Source organism: Protopterus annectens, chromosome 1.part1 (genome assembly GCF_019279795.1).
Source record: "Protopterus annectens isolate FY-2018-M chromosome 1.part1, PAN1.0, whole genome shotgun sequence".
NCBI classification, from domain to species: Eukaryota; Metazoa; Chordata; order Ceratodontiformes; family Protopteridae; genus Protopterus; species Protopterus annectens.
Genome location: NC_056726.1, coordinates 1,196,930,958 through 1,196,955,253, shown reverse-complemented (window position 1 = coordinate 1,196,955,253; position 24,296 = coordinate 1,196,930,958). Strand labels below are relative to the sequence as shown.

General features: G+C 42.9%; 1 protein-coding gene across 1 annotated transcript in view; it reads left to right on the top strand.

The window, feature by feature from the left end:
* The window catches only part of LOC122815911 (glutamate receptor ionotropic, NMDA 2D-like), a 1,415,655-nt gene that overhangs the window by 198,740 nt on the left and 1,192,619 nt on the right, over nt 1-24,296 (top strand). Inside the window, 1 exon segment of the mRNA XM_044088769.1 lies at nt 17,503-17,617. Coding sequence (XP_043944704.1) covers nt 17,503-17,617 — 115 coding nt within the window.

Here is a 24,296-nt window from a genome sequence, read left to right as displayed (position 1 = left end):
AATTTAGGTACACTATAAAAGGATTCAATTTTAAGTACATTTTAAAAATATACCAGCCTGAGCCAGTAAGACAACCTTGCAGTCTGAAGCGGCAAACGAGATCTGGGTAGCTAGCGCCAGGCATCATGGGATATGGGGTGGCCTCGAGCCAGTAAACAGCTCTCGAGCTATTGAAGATGGCCGAGTCGGAGCCGAGGATCGGCTCCGAACCCAACCAGCAAGAATGAAGTCAAGATAGACAACTTAACATCAAATGATTTATTACTCTGAACACTGTAGTGTGCATGAATGGAATAGGGTGACATGAAACTGAGGCTGGCTCAAGCTTCAAGACTGTAAAAGGAAGGCCTTCCCAGTGAAATCTTTCATTGCCTAGTAGAATGAGCAGATGAGATGAGAATGGGAGGAGCTTTCAAAGTCAATTTTACAGTAGGAGTGAGGAGTTCAAAACCCACCAAGTTTGAAAGTACAAGATGTTCCAAATGGATGGGTGAGAAAATTCACTGTAGTCATAGATCAGCAGTGGTTTTACAGCACTTAAATAAATATGCAACTAAACATTGATACACTCCTCCAGCTAATTATCTAAATATAATAATTCCTTATCCATTAGTGAAAGGAGAAGATTTTTTTTAAACTGTCCCTAGCCAAGAATTTTTAAATCTCATAGAAAAAAACGTTAAGGTATAAACAAAATTTAAAATAAAACTGACTTCATGACAAATGTCATGTCATTTTCCTGTTTGTTAAGGACCTTATCACCAACAGAGAAATTCTTAGAAACCTACAGACTGAAGTAATTGAACTCCAAGTCATGCTTAATTAAAATTAAAATAAAAACATTAATAAACAAATGAACAGATGAATAAATAAATAAAGTATTCATACCTAAAATGAAGAAATCTAATCAAAAGTTCACTGTAGTCATACTCCAGTAGTAGGCTTATAATATGTGTTGCTAAATTAAAATTTTCTTTGTAAAATGACTAATTCACTCCAGGAGGTTTCGCTCTTGTTAGGGATGGCATCCTGGTGTTTGGTCCAGACAAGCAAACACTTGATTTGGCTTAAGAAGCAGTGCTCCAATTAAAAAAATTATGTCTCAAACTTAGTTGTGACAAATGTTGCTGTGCTCAAACAGGGCTAAAGTATTTTGCAATGTACGTTGTATGAACGTGTGTTTTCTTCCATACACATTTCAATACTGGTTACTTCTCCAAAATCCTATTAGTTAGTGTGACTCATGATACTTAGAATGCCTCCATGTAGCATCTTGTTGCTACATTGCTCTAAATTGCACATACTTGCTCGGTGTTGCCCAATGCAGTGTATAGCTTTTCTACGTAGACGTTTTATGTAGCTCATACTTTACAGTTGTTTAACAACTCTGTCCATCTTCCTAGTTGTAACTTAGCTTAATTACTCTATTTACTTCATTTAGTTAGTGTACACCTACAGCTAATCCTAATATACCTCATTTAGTTCATGTATTAACTCTATTAATTCTCCAATTAGTTATGCTTTCATGGTATAGCCCAATAAATATCTCATTAAAGTGCATACAGTAGTCTATGTAATTCTAATGAATTCTCCAAATATCTGGACTAAAATGGAAAGTTGACCTGCTTGTTTCTCTTGTGTTGCCAACCTTATAGCAGTTGCTATTCTCAGGCAGTGTAGTAACTGCCTTATGCTCATAAACTATGAAATCTTACTCAAGACAATGAATTATTTTTGTGAGGGAATCAAAGTTTTAATAAATATACGGGCCTCCCGGTCGTGAAAAAAAAAACAGTCTATCTGCAGCACAGATACACTTCCACCAAACTGTGTATCTTCCCACACCAAAATGTCTTTCACTAAAGCTGTAAAAATCCTTTCCAACACCTTAGTGAAACTCCAGAAATCGCATCACCTTCAGCCATATTTTAAACAAAGAGTCACTAAAAGCTAAATTATTGCACGTGTGCCACACCAGACAACACTACGAATAAAAATGTTTTAGTCATTGTGACCCTGTAGTCATACACATTGATTCTCCACTCACTAGGCTGGACAAAGACAAGGGAGTTAGAGTTGTTTTTTAGGTATCAGGATCACTAGCATCTCAAGGGCTCATTAAACCCTTTCATCTAACAAATATGACTGCAATGTGGTGGTTGTTGGGGTCCATGTTGAGGAGAATGTCTTGCTGTGCTAAAGCCAAAAGATATGCAGGAGAAGACATGTCAAAATCCTCCATTCATGTCACAAATGCAGGCAAGAATCTGATCCTGAGTAGAATTATCTGGTGTCATGCCACGGAGATCCACTATGTGTTACCATGTGAAGAGATGCTCAGCAGCCCTAATTGCTTTTCAAAACATGACCTGCACCTTTTATTACAAGATTTCTGCATACAGGCCAAAGCATTTGCTACTAGCATAATGTCTTTCATAAGCAGAGTCCAGCAAATGGATATCCTAATGTAACTAGCATATCAAATACCTAACAGGATCACATTAAGGTGGCTATGCTCATTGGCAGGAGTCTCAGCAACAAACTGCCCAACCCTGAAGTTCTCCTGCATTTGGAATCCTTCCATATCAGTTTACTTACTGAAAATTTGTTTACATGTTTAGAAAGCACTCCCTCCATACCTGGGTTTTGTATTTTCCATGCCTTCAGACCCGATGGTAATTGTTGTGATAGTTCTATATTTGTTAGGGACATTATCACCTCCAGACAGATTTCCAAAAACCTTGAAAGAAATACTGCTAGTGAGCTGAAACCTATTAAATTACCAAAAAAAAAAAAAAAAAAACAGGCAGAAATAACCATCCACTGAGCACCTCCTTGATCAATCCTGAAAATCCACCCCCAGTGACAACAGTTCTTCAACCTAGCATTATGGACAGTCGGACTACCCTTGTTTCTCCTGCCAACCTTGATTACTTCGGTCTCTTGAGGCAGTGTAGCAATTGTCTCAACTACACTGACAGCCCTCTGCTAATAACTCAGTCTAGTACAGAGGGTGAGAGATGTATCTACACCAAGAATCTTCAATCCATGCTCTCTTGCACTCAAAACAGTAACACGGAAGACGTTGTCAACCCATCCACCACTACACATGCACAAAGTATCACTACTCATACACATAGTATGCATCCAACACAAAAATCAACATACGTGGAGGTTCTCTCAAAAAACTACCGAGATACCAAAACACAAGACTGGTACAACTACCACAGTTCCCACAGCACCCATGACACATAGCAACACCAGTGTCTCACCTGCCAAGCCCTTAAGGCATAACACTCAAAAAGCAAACTTTTTAGTCATTGGAGAAAGTCACAATGAGTTGCCTGTCTGGTACCAGGTCACTCAGCAATAAGTACCATTATACTGCTGTCATAGTTCATGTTGGAGTGAATGACTTGAGAAGTTCCTCACTGGACTATATAAAGAGACACAAGTGAGCTCTCTGAGTACCTGTCCCAGGCAGGTATGTCCCTAGTCATGAGCAGCATACTACCTTCACCTAGAATGATGCCACAGTATAAATAAAAAAAGATTGATTTCAATAATTGGCTTAGTTTTTGCTGTCATTCAAAGGGGGATCCAGTTCCTGCCAGCCTGGGAAACCATGGTCGACAAACCTCGCTGCTTTGCCAAAGACACTGCACCTGGCACCTCTAGGCTTTTCATGCTGGCAAAGAATCTTGCCTCCCCATAGTGCCTTTTTAGGCAAAGTCTCAAAAACAAACTTACCGATGTGAAATTTGCCAATCATAGCAAAATAAGAGTCTTGCTGATAAACGCTAGGACCTTAAACCAAAAACTGAACACGCTGGAAACACTTCTATCACTGGAAGATATAGATGTCTGTGCAGTCACAGAAATCTGGTTCAAGACCTTAGAGAGTACTCCAGCCTTGCAAGCCTGCAATGTCTTCCACACCTTTAGACTGCAAAATGAACATGTGACAAGTGGAGTACCTCAGGGTTCAGTCCTGGGACCGCTCTTGTTTGGCATCTACTTCTCTGAAGTACAGGCCAACACTAAGGGACTCTGGCTAACAAAGTTCACAGATGACTGCAAACTGGGAGCCATTATTGAATCCCCAAATGATGTGTATACTCTACAAAAGGGCCTTACAGAAACAGATGCTTGATGCCAGAACAATGGGCTCATGCTCAATGGCAAGAAATGTATTGTTATCCCCTTTGGGAAAAAACATGTATCCATGAATTACCATATAGGTGGCAGTACACTAAACACCGAAAGTGTGATAAGAGACTTAGGGACACAGGTAGATAGTGGTCTCACCTTCGATAACCACATCACCACAACAGTCAGGAAATCCTTCTATGTGGCACACCTCATCACTAAGGGCTTTTCATCCAGAAAAAAGGAGGTCATTGTTCCACTGTACTCATCCCTCATTAGATCCATTATAGAATACAACGCCCCGTTTGGTATGTACCTCTCAAGACATCTGCAACAACTGGAAAGGCCACAGAAATACCTAACTAAAAGAATCACAGGCCTAAAGCAGATGCCCTATGCTGACCGCCTTAAAAAACTCCAGCTATACTCTGTCGCATATCATCTACTCAGAGGCGATCTCTGCTTAACATACAAGGCCATGTCAAACCCAGAGCTGTTGGACATGCTGCATGTAAAGAAATCCCAATCCCTCAGAGCCACATGCTCCAGGGATCTAAACCTTGTCATCACAATAAACAAAACATGCTGGAGGGATAGGTTCCTGACCCAGAGACTCCCCAGACTCTGGAATAGATTGCCCATACATGTCAAGCAGAGTGCCTTTTTGGCCCACTTCAAAAGGAACCTTGACAATTGGATGGGAGAAAGGAAATTCACCCCGGGGATCATGTCAGTCGCTAGTTAGACAGGGGTCCAGGGAAGTAAATAGTGTGGGAAGAAATAGCCAGGGAATTGTTATGGCTAGGCTTGTATAGGCCCTAGGGCTGATAGCCTAGTACCAACCTATGAACCTATGAACATGCAAGAACCAAAGAAGGTGGTGTTTCTATCTATAGTAAAGATAAATTCACCTCCCGTCTAGTTAGACTAGACAAGTCCATGAAGTTACTCCAAGTTCAGGTTACAGTGAGTAAGACCCCCATTCAAGTCATAGCCAGATAAAGATCCCCCTCCATGGGTCTTGACATGCACAAAGCCTACTTACCAAACAGGAGACAATCCACATATTACTGAACACTCTGCTAATGGAGGATTTCAATTATCCCACCATCAACTGGGAAACCTACCCTAGCCCAAACCCACGAGTGAAAAAGTTCCTTGACTTGGTTAACTCAAATGCCCTGGAACAAATTGTTCATACCCCGACAAGATGAACTAACATACTAAATCTGGTCCTCACTAACATGTCAAACAGATGCACTACTGGAAATGTCAGACCCTCATTAGTTAAATCTGACCACAAATCAGTCACCTTCGAGCTGACACTTACACCTTAAGTCACAAAGGGTGAAACTGGACTAAAAACTTCACCAAGGTAAGCTCTACCCTCCTAGGTGAAGGTATAAATGCATTCTGAGCCCCGACCCCACCTGGAAGTGGTAATTACACCAAAGCTTACACTAAAACCCTGTACAATCACTTGCATAAGTGTATAGACCTGGTTGTACCAGAAAGAATCAAAGCCAGAGCCCCTAGTAAAAACAACTCACAATGCTGGACATCCAGCATCAACAAACTTTACGATAAATGCAAAAAATTGGTGTCCATGAAAACAAAGGCGAGGCTCTGACAATGGAAAAGCACCCTCCTCAGCCTCAACGGGCAAATAAGAAAACTTGTCAAATCTTCTAAGAGCCTCTTTAAAAATAAACTTAGCTAGCACAGCCAAGGATAATCATAAGACCATTTATAGCCTAAAAGGTAGGACCCAAGCATGTGCAGAACTAGTGACCAATGGTATCACACACACTGACCCAAGAGAGATAGCAAACCTGCTAGTGGATAAGGTTGGTGAAAACTTCACCCCCCGATCCCCTCCAAATTTATCACAAACTTTGCCCCAAACTCCCTCCTACCCTACATATCTGAAGAACAGGTCATTGAATTCTTGTCCAAGCCAAAAAACACACTCTTTATGGGACCAGATGGTATCCCCGGCTGTCTTCTAAACAGGCTAAAACATGAACTAGCATCACCATTAAGTACCCTTTTCAATCATAGTCTAACCACAGGCTTTGTTCAGGCAGAATGGAGAACAGCAACAGTTTTCCTCCTCTACAAAGGTGGCCTAGCAACAGACCCACGGAATTACAGACCCATAAGCCTGACCAGCTTCATCTGTCAGGCCATGGAATGTATCATTATGGACCTTATAAATAAAGACATAGGCAAACTCCTGTCTCTGGATCCTACCCAATTCAGCTTAGTCAAGGGCAAATCCTGTCTGTTAAGTCTTGTAGATTTTTTCGAAATTGTAACCAAGGCCATTGATGAGGGCAAATCTGTGCACACAGCATACTTTGACTTGACACTTTCAACACAATCCCACACTCAGGCATTACCAATAAGCTTAGCAAACTGAATGTAAACCCCTCAGTTGTAGGATGGGTTGCTAACTGGCTCACAAACCAGACACACACTAGCAAAGTGAGTGACCCACATCAACCAGCAGACCTGTTACCAGCGAGTTGCCACAGAGGTCAGTGCTTCTCTTCCTATTGTTTGGTATATACTTCTCAGAAGTTTAGGTCAAAACTAAGGGGCTGCGGCAGACTAAGTTTGCAAATGACTGCAAACTGGGTGCAGTTATTAAATCCCCAAATTATGTCAGTATACTCCATGAGGATCTTATGCAGCCCAGTAACTGGTGTCTTAGTCACGGTCTTAAACTGAATGCAAAGAAATGCATTATCATTTCCTTTGGCACAAACAATGTTTCCTCACACTATCAAATCAACAACAATAACCTAAGTACCCACAAAGTGGTAAGGGACTTGGGTTCACAAGTTGACCGTGACCTTAACTTTGCCCACCATGTGTCTACTGTAGTAAGAAAGGCTTTCTATGCAGCACACTTGATTAGTAAAGACATCACCTCGGGAGCAAAATAGGTTATAACCCCACTATACTCAGCACTAACCCGGCCCATAATTGAGTATAACACCCCGTTTGGCATGTACCATACAAAGCACCTGCAGCAATTGGAGAGACCTCAGAGGTTTCTAAAAAAGATGATCAAGGGACTCCAGCATGTGCCGAACACAGATGGCAAAGTCCCTGTCTCTTTACTCTGTACCATATAGACATCTTAGGGGAGACTTATGCCTGGCTTACAGAACAATCTCAGACCCAAACCTAATGAACTTGCTGCATATCCATTTCAGGGACCGAAATATGGCCTGTGACTTAAATAGGACATGCTGGAGGGACAGATTTCTCTGCCATTGACTGCCACATCTTTAGAATAGGCTACCTATTCATGTGAAACAGAGCATGTTTATGACACTGTTCAAAAGGAACCTGGACAAGTGGATGGGACACTGTAAATTTGCACCAGAAATAGTCCCCACAACCCTCCTGGACATGGGCAGTCATTACTAAATGCAATCGTGGGTATTAACTAACATTTCTTTGGCATTACATTGGGATGAAATGACTAGGCTTTAAATGACCTCTGGATTGATAGCCTAGTAATCTCCTTTGATCCTATGATCCTATTCAGACTGACGTCATTGAACTCCAAGTTATACTAATTGGGGCCAGCTGGTTACAGGATACCCTCTATGCCCCCTGAAGATCATGTAAGGTTCCTCATTATAAGCGATGACCCCCACCAGAGAAGAAATCCATTAAGTTGGCAGAGTCTAAGTACTTTTTCAATAAAATGTACCTATACTTCCATGTTGTTGGAGGCTACATTGAAGTCTGTTGTGCTGGAAACCTTGAATTTTCTTAGTTAGAAATCTCTGAGTTCTCTCATGTTATGGCAAGTGTCTGGTATGGTACATACCAAAGGAAGCATTATATTCAATAATAGGCCTGATTAGGGACAAGTAACGGGGAGTTATAATCTCTTCTGCACTTGAGATGATGCCTTTGTTAATCAGGTGAACGATGTGTAATGTCTTCCTCACCACAGTAGATGCATAGTGATCAAAGTTGAGGTCACAGTCAACTTGTGTTCCAAGGTCTCTCACTACTGAATTTGTATATAGGGTATTATTGTTTATTTTGTAATCAGCAGGGACATATTTTTTACTTAAGGGAATGATGATGAATTTTTTAACATTTAGTTTAAGACCATGGCTTTGGCATCAATCATTGGTCTGTATAAACACCTTTTGAAGTACACTGACATCTCTAGGGGATTCAATGATAGCACCTAATGTGCAGTCATCCACAAACTTGGTTAACCGCAGCCCCTCAGTTTTGGCCTAGACTTCTGAAAAGTATATGCCAAACAAGAGGGGGCCCAGCACTGACCCTTTTGGGACACCACTGGTGACAGGTCTGCTGGTAGAGGAAAAATCTCCCACTTTGACTGAGTGTTGTTAATCTCTGAGCCAGTTTGCAGTCCACCTGACAACACAGTGGTTGATATTCCACTGGGTTAGTTTGTCAATGATGCCCAAATGTGGGATAGTGTTGAAGGCCTTGGCCAAATCCAGATAGGCTGTGTGGATCACTTTGCCCTCATCTATGGCTCTCTTCATGTTCCCAAAGAAGTCCACCAGGTTTAGCAGGCATGACCTGCCTTTGGCAAAACCAAAGTGAGATGGATCTGGGGTTTGGATGTCTCCTATATCCTTATTTATAAAGTCCATGATGATTCATTCCATTGCCTTATAGATGAGGCTGGTTAAACATATGGGTCTATAGTTACCCAGGTCTGTTGCTGAACCGACATTGTAGAAAGGGGATAACAGTCAATGATTTCCATTCAGTGAGAACAAAGCCAGTATTCAGAGTGTGGTTGAATAGAGTACCTAATGGAGTAGCTAGCTCTTGTTTTAGAACATTTAGTATGCAGCCCAGAATGCCATGTGGTCCCATGGAGGCTGTGTTCTTAGCCTTGGAGAGAGCATTGATGACTTGTTCTTTGGAGATGCAGGGAGGAGGAGATGATGAAGACATGATTTGTGGTATGCGGGGGTGGGGGGGGGCAGATAGTGAGTGAAATTTTTGCCAAACCTGTCTGCTAGCAGGTTTGTAATTTCTGCAGGGCTAGTACATGTGATGTCATCTACAATTAGTTCATAAAACATCTGAGTCCTACCTTTTAGGTTGCAGACATAGCTGAAGAAAGCCTCATGGTTATCATTGGCTATGGTTGCAAAATTTTTCTCATAGCTGCTCTTTGAAGATTTTATGAGTTGTCTTATTTGCTTGTTTAGGCTGAGGAGAGTGCTTTTCCAGTTCTGGGATCTCGCTTTTTTACTTTTAGACAGCAGCTTCTTTTGCTTATTGTATAATTTATTAATGCTAGATGTCCACCATGAGCAAGTTATTAGGAATACAAATAAAATATTGTGAAGATAACAATGAATCAGTGAGAGTAATCATAATAAATTGCACAGCACAGAGGAGAGCAGGAAGGGATGGATAGAGTAACAATGGAAGAAAATGAGAGTAAAATACTGAAAAGAGCAGAAAGTATAAAAAATAGCAAAAACAAGGAAAGGGCACACAGAAATTAAATATATTATAGTATACACTATATACAATATTGCATATATTAACTATATACAATATATATATACAATATATACAGTGTGGAAGAGATGTAACATATTAGGAAGACAAATGTAACTGACTGGTGTGTGGGGAGAGTAGGGGATTAGGTGACGTGTCCAATGGGATAGCATTTGCAAATTGTCTCAGACTTGAGTTGATCTTTAAGTGGAAAATTGGATGATGGGAATGAGATGGTGTATTTAAGATTATTATGGAAGGATTTCAGCAGTTCAGGGCCGGGGATGGAGAAGCCATGGTTACTGCAATGAAGTCTGACTCTGTGATATGGAAAAAGTGGGCAAGAGTGGTTAAAACATCTTAGTTTGTAACTGGGGTGGTTATTTGAAGAGGATGGATACAAGTTAAGTTAAGTTCATAAGAGCAATATTTAAAATTTGTCCTTATTTTTGAGCCTTTGTTCCCTCATTATTTCATGCTTTGTGCAGATTTCTTTGGTTAAGAGGTTGAGAAGTGTACCGCCATGTTCAATTCTAAAAAGGCATCGGAAGGAATCAAACCCTGTACACTTAACTTCAGGAACCTTCTTGTTAACAGGTTAGAGCCTTAACTCTGCACTAATTGCAAGACATGGCTTCTCACTGTTTTTTTTTTCTTTTTTGTGAACTGTACTGCTAATGCATTCCTTTGTTATGAAGTCATTGTTCATTCTTTATCATCCTGTTCTCACTGATTGGACTGCTCATCACCTTTTTGACTATTTATTTGCAGACTGTGGATAGGTATCCAGCCAAGGTGGATTTTGACAATGCACAGACCGGATTTTTTAGTAGCAGCACTAGTATATTTAGATGTCAAAATCTACCAGTCCCTCAGTAGTCAATTAATTATACATTTTGATTCCTGATTTCTGGTTTCTGTTTTTTCTTTGGGTCATATTGCTTGTTGGAAGGTTGTATACATATAGTCAAACCTTGTTGCTGTCTTCCTTACATAACAGTCAAATAAATATGTCTAGCGTTGGCTGGAAGTCACTTTTCTTTGATTTAGCGCAAATTACCATGATGGATTTGCCACTGTGGTGCAAAATTCTGTTTGTGTCTATCATTTGGGGGCAATATCTGTATTTTATATAATTTTAATCTAAAACCATTTGTTCAGCAGTGAACGTTTTACCTTTGAAGTGATAGTTATTATTCATCACTTATTTGTTTATTGCCTACGATTTTCATACACATTTTTCATTCTGGTGAAATGTTTCCAGTGGCATTGTTTTCTTTTAATTTAATTCATTATAGAATCTGCAAATTCTAATGTATTGTTTATATAAGTTAGTAAATTAAATGGTTAGTATTTGTTATGACCTTTTGGAAAACATCTTATATCATTATTGTTGTGTGCTCCCGTTTGATACTATGAACAATATCCTTTTAAATAATTTGAAAACTGCTGTTGTTAATGGTTATATGTTATCGCTGCTGCCAATTTGCAAAGAAGTGTCATCACAGTTTGGCCAGTGATGTTCCCACTGGATACTGAGCTGTATTTATTGTTACAATATGTATGTTTTCTTTGTAAATATATGACAATGAAACCTGTTTTCGTTCATTTCAGCGCTTAGGCTGAAGTAATTCAAGCATACACTGAATGCTAACTTGATCACAGAATTCTGTTCTGAGTTTATATTTCAGTGTTTTGATGAAATCTAGGTGAAACATTGCTTTAGGTTACTTGTGATTTCTATATCATTTGATATATTGTGAACTACCTGATCGCCAGGTTAGTATTTTGACCTGGTGTGACATGTCAAAATAAAAGGGATCAGCTGTGCATGTCTGAGCTTAGTATGCATAATTCATCTTGTTCCTTCACTATTGCATGTCAGTTGTCATATCTCTGGCTGGCAAATTTGAGTCAGTGTTACCTAGAGGCTAACCATTTGAATTCCTTATCAGTTCCGTTTTTTTCCATAATGGCCTTATTCATCATCATCATCATCATCATCATCATCATCATTATTATTATTATTATTATTTTATTACTATTAGAAATGTTGGTTTGCTTTTGTTCACAGTGAAGCCCTCTTTATGAGTTTTATTTATGATTTTGGCCTTATTGTTGTCTATTGTCTATTTGTCTCTTGTCCTCTGAGACCTGGGATCTTTTTGATACACAGAAGGCTGGAGATAGCTAGCAAACATAGGATGGAGTCAGACACTAATTCAGTTTTTATTATCCTGGACTTGCAGTGAGATGTTGGAAGAAGGATATCTCAGTTTTGCCAGAAGGTGTTGTAACAGAGGGACAAGGCTGTCATTGTCATAGTTACAAAATGATCAGTGATCCATAGGTGGGATCTAATAGCCTTTGCCTGACAAATATGATATTGCTTATTATACAATGACACCCCCCCCCATTAATATTCCAAAACATGCATGCTGATTGGCCAGCGTGCCCATTGTAAATCCCACAATATACCAACGGAAAAAGGTCCGGACTGCAAGACTTTTTTCCGTTGGTGTAAAGTGTCCAAAAACCTTTTATTTTTAATGAATAAAAAAAAAGATAAAAAAGGAGCAACGGAAACTTTCTATTCTCCGTTGCTTCCATTTCAAAGCATTGATGTACTGGGTATATGTAGGAACACAAGTCCCTTACGCATGTGCAGTACATTGACACAAGGAAGCAGTCTACCACCACCAGCGGAAGAACAGTAATGCGCCGTTATACAAAGACATTATTTAAGAAAAGTAAGTATTTTTTTCTTAAATAATGTCATTCTATAATAGCAATAACTGACTCCATGGTTGTGGTATATTGAAATTTACCCATGGTTGGCTTTATTTAATCACTCGGGATTCGCCCTCGTGATTAAACCATGCCAACCGTGGGTAAATCTTCAATATACCACACCATATCATCAGCTATTGCTTAAATACCAAAGGTAAAAGTCTGGGGGTTGTCATAATGGTTAAGGTGTTTACCTTATAGACTTAAGGTGCAGTGTTTGTTTCTCACCTTTGGAAAGCATGTCTAGGTTTAAAAAGGCTCCCTAGTGTTGTTAGCCTAGTAATTGCCTATGCACCTAGCTCAATCAAAAGCATGCTAGAAATTGTCTTAGATATGCTATTTTTTATCACAAGACCTAGAGCTTCAGTTTACATAGTAAGAACTGTGACCTCCAAGGTCTCCATGTTATTCACTGCCACAGGTAGAGTCAAAATAAAAATTCCAGGAGTTGGAGAGCCAGTTGTTTTTTCCACTGCTTTTGGAATTGAGACTACTTGGTGCTGGAGTGTCTAATTCATTTCATAGGGTTGGAAATGAGTTACAGATTCTTCTTGACTTACTGCACACAAGGTTCTCCAATGGCCCTTTATGCAAAAATCCACATAATTCCTCCTCGGTATAATTCATGGGTGTTCAATGTCTCTTTATCCTTGAGTATTTTAATGGATGTGTCAATATCAATACCTACAAACTTGCCATGGTGTTGTTCAAACTTTTAGAGACCTATGGCTTCACTCAGTTTCCAGTGCCACCCATAAGTCTGGCCATTAACGGAACTTAATATTCCAGCTTTGTCTAGAAGCCAACCAAAGACCTAGTGATGGAGTTCAGTGTCTTGGTTGGACCTTTATCTAGCTCATTTCAAAATCAGTTTGCCCAGACTTTAACCCCTTAAAAATGAACTGGCTACCCTTTTAGGTTTTAGAAATGTTCATAGGTTCATAGATCCTAAGCTATTGGCCCTAGGGCCTATATAAGCCTAGCCATAGCAATTCCCTGGATATTTCTTCCAACAGTATTTACTTCCTCGGACCTCTGTCTAGCAGGTGACTGACGTGATCCCCGCGGTGAATTTCCTATCTCCCATCCAATCGTCAAGGTTCCTTTTGAAGAGGGCCAAAGAGGCGCTCTGCTTGACATGTATAGGCAGTCTGTTCCAACCTATCCCTCCAGCATGTTTTGTTCATTGTGATGACAAGGTTTAGATACTTGGAGAGTGTGGCTCTGAGAGATTGGGATTTCTTTAAGTGTAGCATGACCAACAACTCTGGGTTTGAAATGGCCTTGTATGTTAAGCAGAAATTGCCTCTGAGTAGATGTGTATATGTGACAGAGTATAGCTGAATTTTTTTTAGAAAGTCAGCATACGGCATCTGGTTTAGGACTGTGATTCGTTTAGTGAGGTATTTCTGCGGCCTTTCCAGTTGTTGCAGATGTCTTGAGAGGTACATACCAAACAGGGCATTGTATTCTATAATGGGTCTAATGAGGGTTGAGTACAGTGGGACAATGACCTCCTTTTCTCTGGATGAAAAGCCCTTAGAGATGAGGTGTGCCACATAGAAGGATTTCCTGACTGTTGTGGCGATGTGGTTATCGAAGGTGAGACCACTGTCTACCTGTGTCCCTAACTCTCTTATCACACTTTTGGTGTTTAGTGTACTGCCACCCATGTGGTAATTCGCGGGTACATGTTTTTTCCTAAAGGGGAGAACTATACATTTCTTGGCATTGAGCTTGAGCCCATGGCTCTTGCACCAAGCATCCATTTCTGTAAGGCCCATTTGTAGAATATCCACATAATTTGGGGATTCAATAATGGCTCTCAGTTTGCAGTCATCTGTGAACTTTGTTAGCCAGAGTCCCTTAGTGTTGGCCTGTACTTCAGAGAAGTAGATGACAAACAAGAGCGGTCCCAGGACTGAACCCTGAGGTACTCCACTTGTCACTTGTCTGGAGCTGGATTTGGAGTCGGCTACTTTTACAGTGTGTGTTCTGTCAGTAAGCCAGTTGGCAACCCATCGAGTGACGTAGGGATTAATGCCCAGCTTAGTAAGTTTATTTATGATTCCAGAGTGGGGGATGATGTCGAAGGCCTTGTCAAGGTTCGGATAGGCTGTGTGGACCGCCTTACCCTCATCCACAGCTCTGGAGACTGATCCAAATAAGTCATTCAGGTTCAGGAGACAAGATCGGCACTTCACAAACCCAAACTGGGTGGGTTCCAGTGTTTGAATGTTGCCAATGTCTTTGTTCATAAGTTCCATGATAATTGGCCCATTTGTAGGCTTTGCAGATCAGGCTCGTCAGACTGATTTGGCGGTAGTTCCCAGGATCCAAGGTGGATTCCCCCTTGTGGAGTGGGATAACTGTAGCTGTGTGCCACTCATTGGGCACAAACCCTGAGGTGAAGCTATGATTAAACATGACACTTAGGTGAGGTGTCAGTTCATTTTGTAGTTCATGTAGTACACAGCCTGGGATATCATCTGGTCCCATGGATGTTGTATTCTTAGCTTTGGAGAGTACATTTTTTACTTGGGTGGCCGCTATTACCGGAATTTGGCAATCATTCGGTATTGAGATGGGCCGTTTAGGTGGTGAGAGGGGGTGAAGTTGGCACTGAATCGATCTGCCAGGATATTGGCAATATCCTTGGGATCAGTATATTTAATGCCATTCTGTTGTAGCTCAGATGAGATCTGAGCATTGCCATTTAGATTCTTGTCATAACTATAGAACGCCTTGTGGTTGTCTTTGGAATCTGGTAATTTTATTTTCCTAACTAGCTTTGGAAGATTTTTTGAGGGATCTCAGCTTCTTACTGAGGCTTGTAAGGGAGTTTTTTTGCATTCTGGGAGTTTCCTCTTTTCTGCAACAGTTTCTTCCTTTTGTTGTAAAGTTTGTTTATGGCAGGGGACCACCAGATTGGCTTCTTTTTTTTGGAGGAGAACGTTTTGGTTCTATTTGGGATGGCACGATTCATGCACGAGTGGATGTTCTCATACAGTGCCTTAGTGTAGTTGAGATGATCTTGATTCACCCGTCATAAATTTCAATGTGGCCATCAGTGATGCTCTGGATATACTTGCCTCATTCAAAGATCCATAGCTTGTCGATGCATTGCACTCACTGCTTAGGCTTGGATGAATACTGTAGTGCAGCTGGCAAAGAATGGGCCTTCTCAAGGAAAGAATTATTCTGGATCAACATTGTGTTGTCTACCATACTGAGATTTAGCAGAAGAAGGCAGCTTTTGTGTCCATTGAAATCTCTGCCATACTGAACAGTCTAGCTTAGTTTTCTGCTAAGTTGCCAGATTGTGCATCCTAGATGTTTTTTTAGCAAGTACTAGACATATGCAATTGAAGACTGGCTGAGAGATATACAAGGATGTATTTTGTCACTGAAACTGTGTAGCATTATTAAAATATTCTTCTTTAAAACACTGTATAGCCTAGTAATTGAAGGTGTATGGAACAGAAGAAAGGCAGTTATTATGAGGATGGGAAAAACAAGCTACTGGCTACTTATCGCTTATTTAGTAGAAGGAAAATGCAGCTTGGTTGGACTAAATATTGCTTAAATGCCATAAAAAGCTATATTCTCTACTTTTATGATTCCATTTTTATCAGTGATGATAACACAATTCAAACTATATCCCTTCCTAATGAATTCTATACACTTTTAGAAAAAAAGTTTCACCAAGACACCAAGGGTCAGGAGTGTGCGTGTGTGTGTGAGTGTGTGTGTGTGCATGTGCGTGTGTGTGTGCATGTGTGAGTGTTCGTGTGTGTGTGTGTGTGTGTGTGTGTGTGTGTGTGTGTGTGTGTGCGCGTGTGCGTGCGTGTGCGTGTGCGTGTGCGTGTGTGTGTGTGTGTGTGTGTGTGTGTGTGTGTGTGTGTGTGTGTGTATAGTATATAGTATTGTTTTTTTCAAAGGTATACTATTGTTATTAAACTTCCTGTGAATGTTAGAATATTTTATTATTTTCTTCTTTTACATTTATTTCTTGAGTTGTTCTACCTGCTATGAGTTTTTATATTATTTTTTTTTATCACTTCGGCTTTGTCTTCTAATAGTCACTTTTGATCAGTATACTGCCCTGATAAGCACATAAAAATAAATAAAAATAAAATAAGTAAGCTTTAGAAGAGAAAAAGAGTGACACAGACTAAGTACTGAAGTACGAAGAAGCCTTATGTTTCAAATAAAGTTTGTATAATGCATCTTTCTTTTTCTAAATTTTTCCAAATGTTTGGAGTTTCTAGTTCCATGGCAAAAATGTCCCTCATTCCTGAGTCAGGATAGGATTGAAGTTCATAAAATTAGTATTTGTTCCATCTTTGAGGTTTTTTTTGGAACCTGTAATGTACACAGAATTGCCTTCCTCTGCAGTATATACGAAATTACAGGTATTAGTAGTATACCTAAATATGCTTGAAGATTATTTTATCAGCCCTATTGCTCCTAGACTATTGAGACTATATAAAACTATACGTGTCATTATTGAGTATTGCTGTAGACTCTGCTTGCATGTCCTGATATTTTACGACTTAAGAATTGCTTTCAGCATAAGTTACTTGCATTTATATAAGCATACTTCGATTATTAAAGACTATCTCGATGCAAGTGCCTTACATATGTGCAAGGCCTATCTATAAACAGGCTAACACCAGGGGCCAGATTCCAAAAGACCTGCTCTCAGTTTAAGTGGCTTACTCCAATGTAATACTGCAAAGTAAGGTACTTTCACTTAGAGCAAGATTTTTTGAATCAAGCCTAGGTTTCTTAGCATAGAGGATACCATAATCACTATGTATAGCTATCATTTTGTCTTTGACTATGATATTTGGTTTGGATAGACAGCAGTAATGCAGAAGATTTTTACAATAATGATTTTTTTTGGTATTGTTTTTTGAAGCATAGTCTACTGTACTGGAGAAAAATGAACATATCTGTTGCAAAGTTTTATTTTGTCCTTGATTTGTTCAGTAATAAACAAATAAACTCGATATTTTTTCTGCTTAGGTATTTTATGAACATCTCCTGGGGTCAGAAAGATTTCTCCTTTAATGAGGATGGTTACTTGATTAATCCCTCTCTGGTAGTAATTGCCCTAAACAAGGAACATTCCTGGGAAATGGTAAGTAAGATTATTTCACTTCTACAGTATATATAATATGGAAAAATACTATGCCTCTGGGAGAAGATTAGAATGTGATTGTTCAGACGGCCTTGTTCTTCTCTCATACTTACCTGCGTAGGTGCACAGGTGACTGCAGATATATCATGGTGGCACACTTCCATAACAATATGAGTATAAAGACTAAGCAGTTATTTTACAGGACTTATTTGACTAATGCCGAACTCTAGAATAATTGAGCAAATGTTAATATGAGTATTTATTAAGCTATTATAACTTTCAAAGAGTACAGTGGGAAATATGCCAGAAAAAATAGCTATGTATAGCTCTATGGTTTTGCAAAGAGATTTAGGTGTGTTCTAAGATGTCCCTCATAATGTCAGACCTATTTAAAGGAGCATACCTAATTAAATAGTTGAACTAGACATATATAAGATTCAGTAGCATTAATTATATGAGCTCTAGTACCATAAAACTTTCTTTTTTATGGAAAATAAAGTGTTCCTTTTTCTGGCTGTCAGCTATGATTGCCAGTGTTTAAAGACTGAGAGGTATGGAGGTAGAGCAAAAGAAATCTTACTGCATTCTTTTATTTATAGCCACACAACAGAGTAAACCCTTACCTGGTATTCAAGGTACTCTCCGACACATTTCTTTTTCAAACATTATATCTGAAGTAGGAACTTCATTTGTCAGCAACCTGTGGGATACGGATCTGATCTCGGATCTGAGCCGGCAACTTCTAACATAGCATAGATCTGAGCTCCTAGCTCCTCCCCCTTACCCATAATCCCCTGCCTGCCCTAACTGACCTCAGATCTAGTTTGCCACTCTTCAAGCAACAGCTAGGTTCAGAGCTCTTGGCGTTTTGTGAGGAAAAAAGTTTTGTATTTTTTCTTTCTGAGTGACTGGTTGTGTGTGTGGTAGTTTTACCCTTTCTCCTTTTTATATATTTCATACTTTGTTTTAATTTAAGAATATTTCTCCCTCCCCCGCTGGTCGTAGTGTGTGTGTGTGACTGAATTAGGGGCCTAGTGAGTGTGCTTTCCTACAGTATGTCAGAGGCCCCTAAGGCAATTTTTTCGAAATGCACCGAGTGTGGTCACAAGCTTTCACTGGCTGATGGCCACACTCAGTGCGTTAGGTGCCTTGGGGTTGAACACCTCTCTTCGGGTTGCGCGATTTGTGCGGCGTTCAACCCCAGGGCACTCAAGGATTGAAGGTCGAAGCTAGTTCTGGCGGGCCTTCTACCCCCAGACTCTGCTTCGGCCTCCGGTGCTTCGGTGCCTGCTACCCCCCCGGTAGCGGTCACCCCTGCCTCCCTTCCTCCGACCGGGACTCAACCTCTCGCTTCGGCTCCGGAGGATAAGGAGGCCAGGAAAGAGAAGCGGCGGGAGAAGCACCTTAAGCGGAGAGCCGAGGACTCTTCATCGGCCCCGCCCGCCAAGAGGGCTTCCCCATCCAAGTCTTCTCGATCTCCTCCTCCTCAGATCCAATCCCCTTGTTTCTCCCCGGGACCCGAGGAGGAGGTGATCTGGTCCCCGTCAAGGTCATCGAGGCGACACTCCAGGTCTGCCTCGGTGGCCTCGTCGAGGTCCACTTTTAGCATGTCTGATGCAGATATGGACCGGATGATGAGGAGATTCATCCAGGCCCAGATGCAGATGGGAGTGCTCTTGCCTCCCCCCCCTCTGGGGGGGAGCTCGACCCCTTTTTTCACACCTATAGCTCCTTCTCCGACCCGCATTCCGGGCTCGGAGTGCTCGAAGCTGAGCCATGTTGGATCTGGGGGTAGGTCGGAGCCGACCATGCTGGGCACGTCGGCTCTGACTATTCCCTCGAATCTGTCGGATCTGACCTCTTGGAGCCATGGGCCGAGCTTTGGATCCAAGGGATTCGGTGTACTTTCGGCTCCGTCCCGGTCGGAGCACACTGGTCCTTCGGATCCAACGTTTTCGGCACCGGGTCCGATCCCCGCTTCGGATCCGAGTGGGAGTCGGATCTCGGATCTGTCTGAGAGCGGCTCCCCCTCGGCTTTCGCTGCGGTGGAGAGGGCACTGTCGAGTGCTTCCAGGCCTCCGGTCCTGGCTTCGGCTTCCTCCTGCACTCCTTCTCATCTGGTCCTGGCTCCCCTCACCCGGCCTTCCGGGCAGCCTGCCTCAGCGCCTTTAGGAGTTCCAGTGGAACAGATTACAGCCCGTGAGGACTCCTCGGACAGCCCCCCCCGAGGAGATTCCCCACAAGGCAAAGTGCAAAAGGAGGCACATAGACTCCCCTGAGAGTCTCACAGAAGATACGGACTTGGATGAAGGGGAAGGCTCCCCGAGATCACCCCCTGAGGATGCCTCCTTTGGAGACATCATGGAAATGCTCAAAATCAGAGGTGGGTGGTCTGCCCCCAAGGCTTCCTCTGATGAGTCCGTATTCCTTGAGGCGTTTGAGGCAGGACCATCTACCTCTTGGGTGTCCCCAACCCCCTGGTGGATCTCATATCCTCTAGGGCTTGGAAGGAACCGGACACCATAGAGCCGATCCCCAAGCGCCCAGACAAAATTTTGAGCCCCCCTGCAGAGAGATCACATTGGAGCAGAGGTCCCCCTGTAGATGCCATGTTGGTGGCTGCAGCCACCAAGAAAGAGTTGGCTCAGGAGAGCCCCACGGTTCATCCTCCGAGCAAGGAGTCTCACGCGATGGACCGTCTTGGGAAGCGGGCCTTCAGTTCAGCGACCTTCTCTATGAGGGCCTTGAACTATATGGCACACGTTATTAGGATGCAGTGGGATCTAATTAAGGAATATGCTGCTTCCCCCGGGGTCCATGTCGGAGGGAGACAAGGATTTGTACTCTTCCCTAATACCTCTATGCGGCTATTGTCTCATGCTACAGAGGGAGCCGCTAGAGCAGGCGGAGTCGGGCTTGTCATGAGGAGACAGGCCTGTCTCCGTCACTGTGACTTCTCGGAACCCTTTAAGGCATCATTCGCGAATGCCCCTTTTGATGGTTCTGCACTGTTCAGCAAAACCGTTCGCGACACTCTTGTCCAGAGCAAGAAAGATGGGAAGACTTTGTCTGCCATCGGAGTCCACTTCTCTGCGCCCCAGAGGTCCTTTTCCAAGAACCAAAAGGGTCAGAAGAAGATGTGGTTCCGAAAATCGCATCAATCTCAGTCTGCTCAGGGCAACCAGTCCTCTCGTGGCAGAGGAGGACAGGGAGGACGCTGCCCCAGAGGCAGAGGGGGCCCAAGGAATTTTGGGTCCAGAGAACCTTTCTCTGAGAGGCCCACACAGAACCCCTGAGGGGTTTCCCGACTGCTCCAATCTGGAGGCAGTCGGGGGGCATTTTTCGAAGCACCTGGCAAAATGGGAGTCCATAACAACAGATCGCTGGATGCTTCACATTATATCCAGAGGTTACCTAATTCCCTTCATAGCCAACCCCAGAATCAGAAGCCTTCCCGACGTCCCACCCAGTCAAAAGAAGGCGGCTGCTGCAGAAATTCAGCAGCTTCTACAAAAAAGAGCCATCCAGCCTGTACCCCAGATCAAGTCGGATCAGGGTTTTACTCCAGGTTCTTTCTGGTGCCAAAAAAGACGGGGGACTTGAGGTCCATCCTCGACCTCTCTTTCCTAAATCTGGCGGTACCCAAACCGAAGTTCCGAATGGTCACGTTGCAATCCGTCCTCCCCTTATTGCGGGAGGACGACTGGATGTGCTCTATAGACCTCAAGGATGCGTACTATCACGTTCTAGTGGACAGGCGTTCCAGGAGGTTCCTCCGCTTCCGGCTGGGAGCCAGTCACTTTCAATTCAGGGTCCTCCCCTTCGGTCTCACCTCAGCCCCCAGGGTGTTCACCAAGGTCCTAGCGGTAGTAGCGGCCCACCTGAGACTCCAGGGAATTCAGGTCTTTCCATACCTGGACGACTGGCTCCTCACAGCCCCAACTAGGCATCTACTTTGTTCAGGCAGGGACTATTTTCTCAGTCTGGCTCCACTATTAGGACTAACCATCAACATGACCAAATCCTCTCTCATCCCTACACAGATGCTAGATTTTATAGGGGCAAGACTGGATTCCAGACAGATGCTTGCGTTCTTGACTCCAGATCGACTTCGGAACCTGATGTTACACGTGCAGGCCATTCTTCAACTGCAAACTCCTTCAGCGGAATTGATTCTGAGGGCCCTAGGATCTATGGCGGCTGCAATCCTGCTGCTGCCATTGGCCCGGTTGAACATGAGGGTTCTACAGTGGACCCTCCAAGTACAATGCTCCCTGTCTTGCAACCCTCTGTCTCACCCCGTTTCCTTAAGCAAGGTTTGCAGAAAATCGCTCCTGTGGTGGCTCCAGTCTCCCAACCTCCACACGGGCTGTCCCTTCTCACTACCTCCACCAGTCGACACAGTGACCATGGACGCTTCTCGCCTGGGGGGGGGGGCATTTTTCAGGCAGAACAGTCCAAGGCACTTGGAACGACGTAGAGACCTCTTTGCATATCAACGTCCTAGAGATGAGAGCGGTGCTTTTGACGTTGCAAGCACTACACAACTCTCTTCTGGTAGGGCCAATTGCGGTACAGACAGACAACATGTCGGTAGTCTGGTACATCAACAAACAGGGGGGAACCAGGTCTTACCCCCTTTGCCGCGAGGCCATGAGAGTGTGGGAATGGACAATTTCCACCAACCGCTTTCTCATAGCAACGCACATTCCGGGACAGTCCAACATTTTAGCGGACAGGCTCAGTCGTACTATCCTGACTCCTTACGAGTGGTCTCTCAACCACCGAGTCACAGAGCAAGTATTTGCCCGATGGGGGCGACCTTGTTGCGATCTTTTTGCCTCTCCTTCAAACACGAAATGCAACGATTACTTCACTCTGATCCCCCCTCCGGGGAAGTCCCCGAGAGACTCTCTACTTCATGCTTGGCCTCCCGGTCTGCTTTATGCTTACCCTCCTCTACCCCTGATGTTGAAATTGTTACAGAAAGCCAGGCAGCTGGGGAGCAGAATGATCCTCATTGCCCCATTCTGGCCTCGTCAGACGTGGTTCCCTTACCTATGGTCTCACCTAGTGTATCCACCATGGATTCTGGATCCCATTCCGGATCTCATCTCTCATCCTCTCGGTCTTCTGACTCCGAACCTGGTCAACCTCAAGCTGACGGCTTGGTTGCTCCAGTTCCACTCCTCATAAGGACTCCCGGGATCTCATCACCGGTCAAAGCCATTCTTGTAGCAGCTCACAAGCCTTCCACCAGGCAGGTTTATCAGAGTAAGTGGAAACGCTTCACCATTTGGGCAAAACAACATCGTTTAGACCCTTTTACAGCCCCGATATCATCGATTCTAGATTTTCTAACCTCTCTCTTTCACCAGGGGGCTAGTTCTTCCACAGTCAAGGTACAACTGGCAGCAATCTCATACTACCATGTGGGGCAAGAGTCTGGTCCTATTATCACTTCCAAACTGTGTAAGACCTTCCTCAAGGGTACCTTCCTCCTTAGGCCTCCAGTTAAAGAGGTGGTACCTCCATGGGATTTATCCTTAGTCTTGCAGGCCTTGACTGGTCCCCCATTCGAACCGGCCACGGTTGATCTCAAATTTCTCTCTTGGAAGATAGCCCTTTTGGTGGCCATAACTTCAGCCAAAAGGGTATCAGAATTGCAAGCCCTTTGTGTCAAACCACCATATTTGGTTTTTCACCCGGATAGGGTTTACCTCAGAATCAACCCGTCCTTTCTACCTAAGGTATCTTCAGAAGCGAACATCAATCAATCCATCAATCTCCCAGTGTTTTTCCCCAACTTTCATAACAAAGGAGAGTACAAGCTTCATTCCTTGGACGTACACAGACAATTACGTTTTTATATCCATAGAACTGCTGGTCATAGGCAATCCGATCAGTTGTTTATCTCCTTTGCCAAAAGTAATTTCGGAAAATCAGTTTCTAAGGTTTCTCTCTCTAGATGGATCTCGAGTTGTATTCTGTTAGCATATCAGAGTTTGGGGAGGCCTGCACCTCAAGGAGTCCGTGCTCATTCTACTAGGGCCGTTGCCACTTCTGCGGCCTTTCAAGCTAGGGTTCCACTCCATGACATTTGTTCCGCAGCCACTTGGGCTTCATCCCACACCTTTATCAGCCATTATAAAATAGATGTTGTTTCCCGAGGTAGAGCGTCCTTTGGCTCTGCGGTGCTCCGGAATATCCTTCCATGAAGGCCACCCAAGACTTAGGTAGCTGGGGACTCTGTCCCACAGGTTGCTGACAAATGAAGTTCCTACTTCAGATTAAGAAGTTATGTACTCACCATAACGTTCCATCTGAGTAGGTATCTTCATTTGTCTGCAACCATCCCCCCCTCCTTCCCCCTGACCGATTTGATCGCTCTTGTGTTATTAGCATATGTTCCCATTGGGACACCTGTTATCTGTTGTGCTATGAGGCAAACTTGATCTGAGGTCAGTTAGGGCAGGCAGGGGATTACGGGTAAGGGGGAGGAGCTAGGAGCTCGGATCTATGCTATGTTAGAAGTTGCCGGCTCGGATCCAAGATCGGATCCGTATCCCACAGGTTGCAGACAAATGAAGATACCTACTCAGATGGAACGTTATGGTGAGTACATAACTTCTTAATATAGAGCATACAACACTTGGTGATAAGATTAGGTTAAGTAACC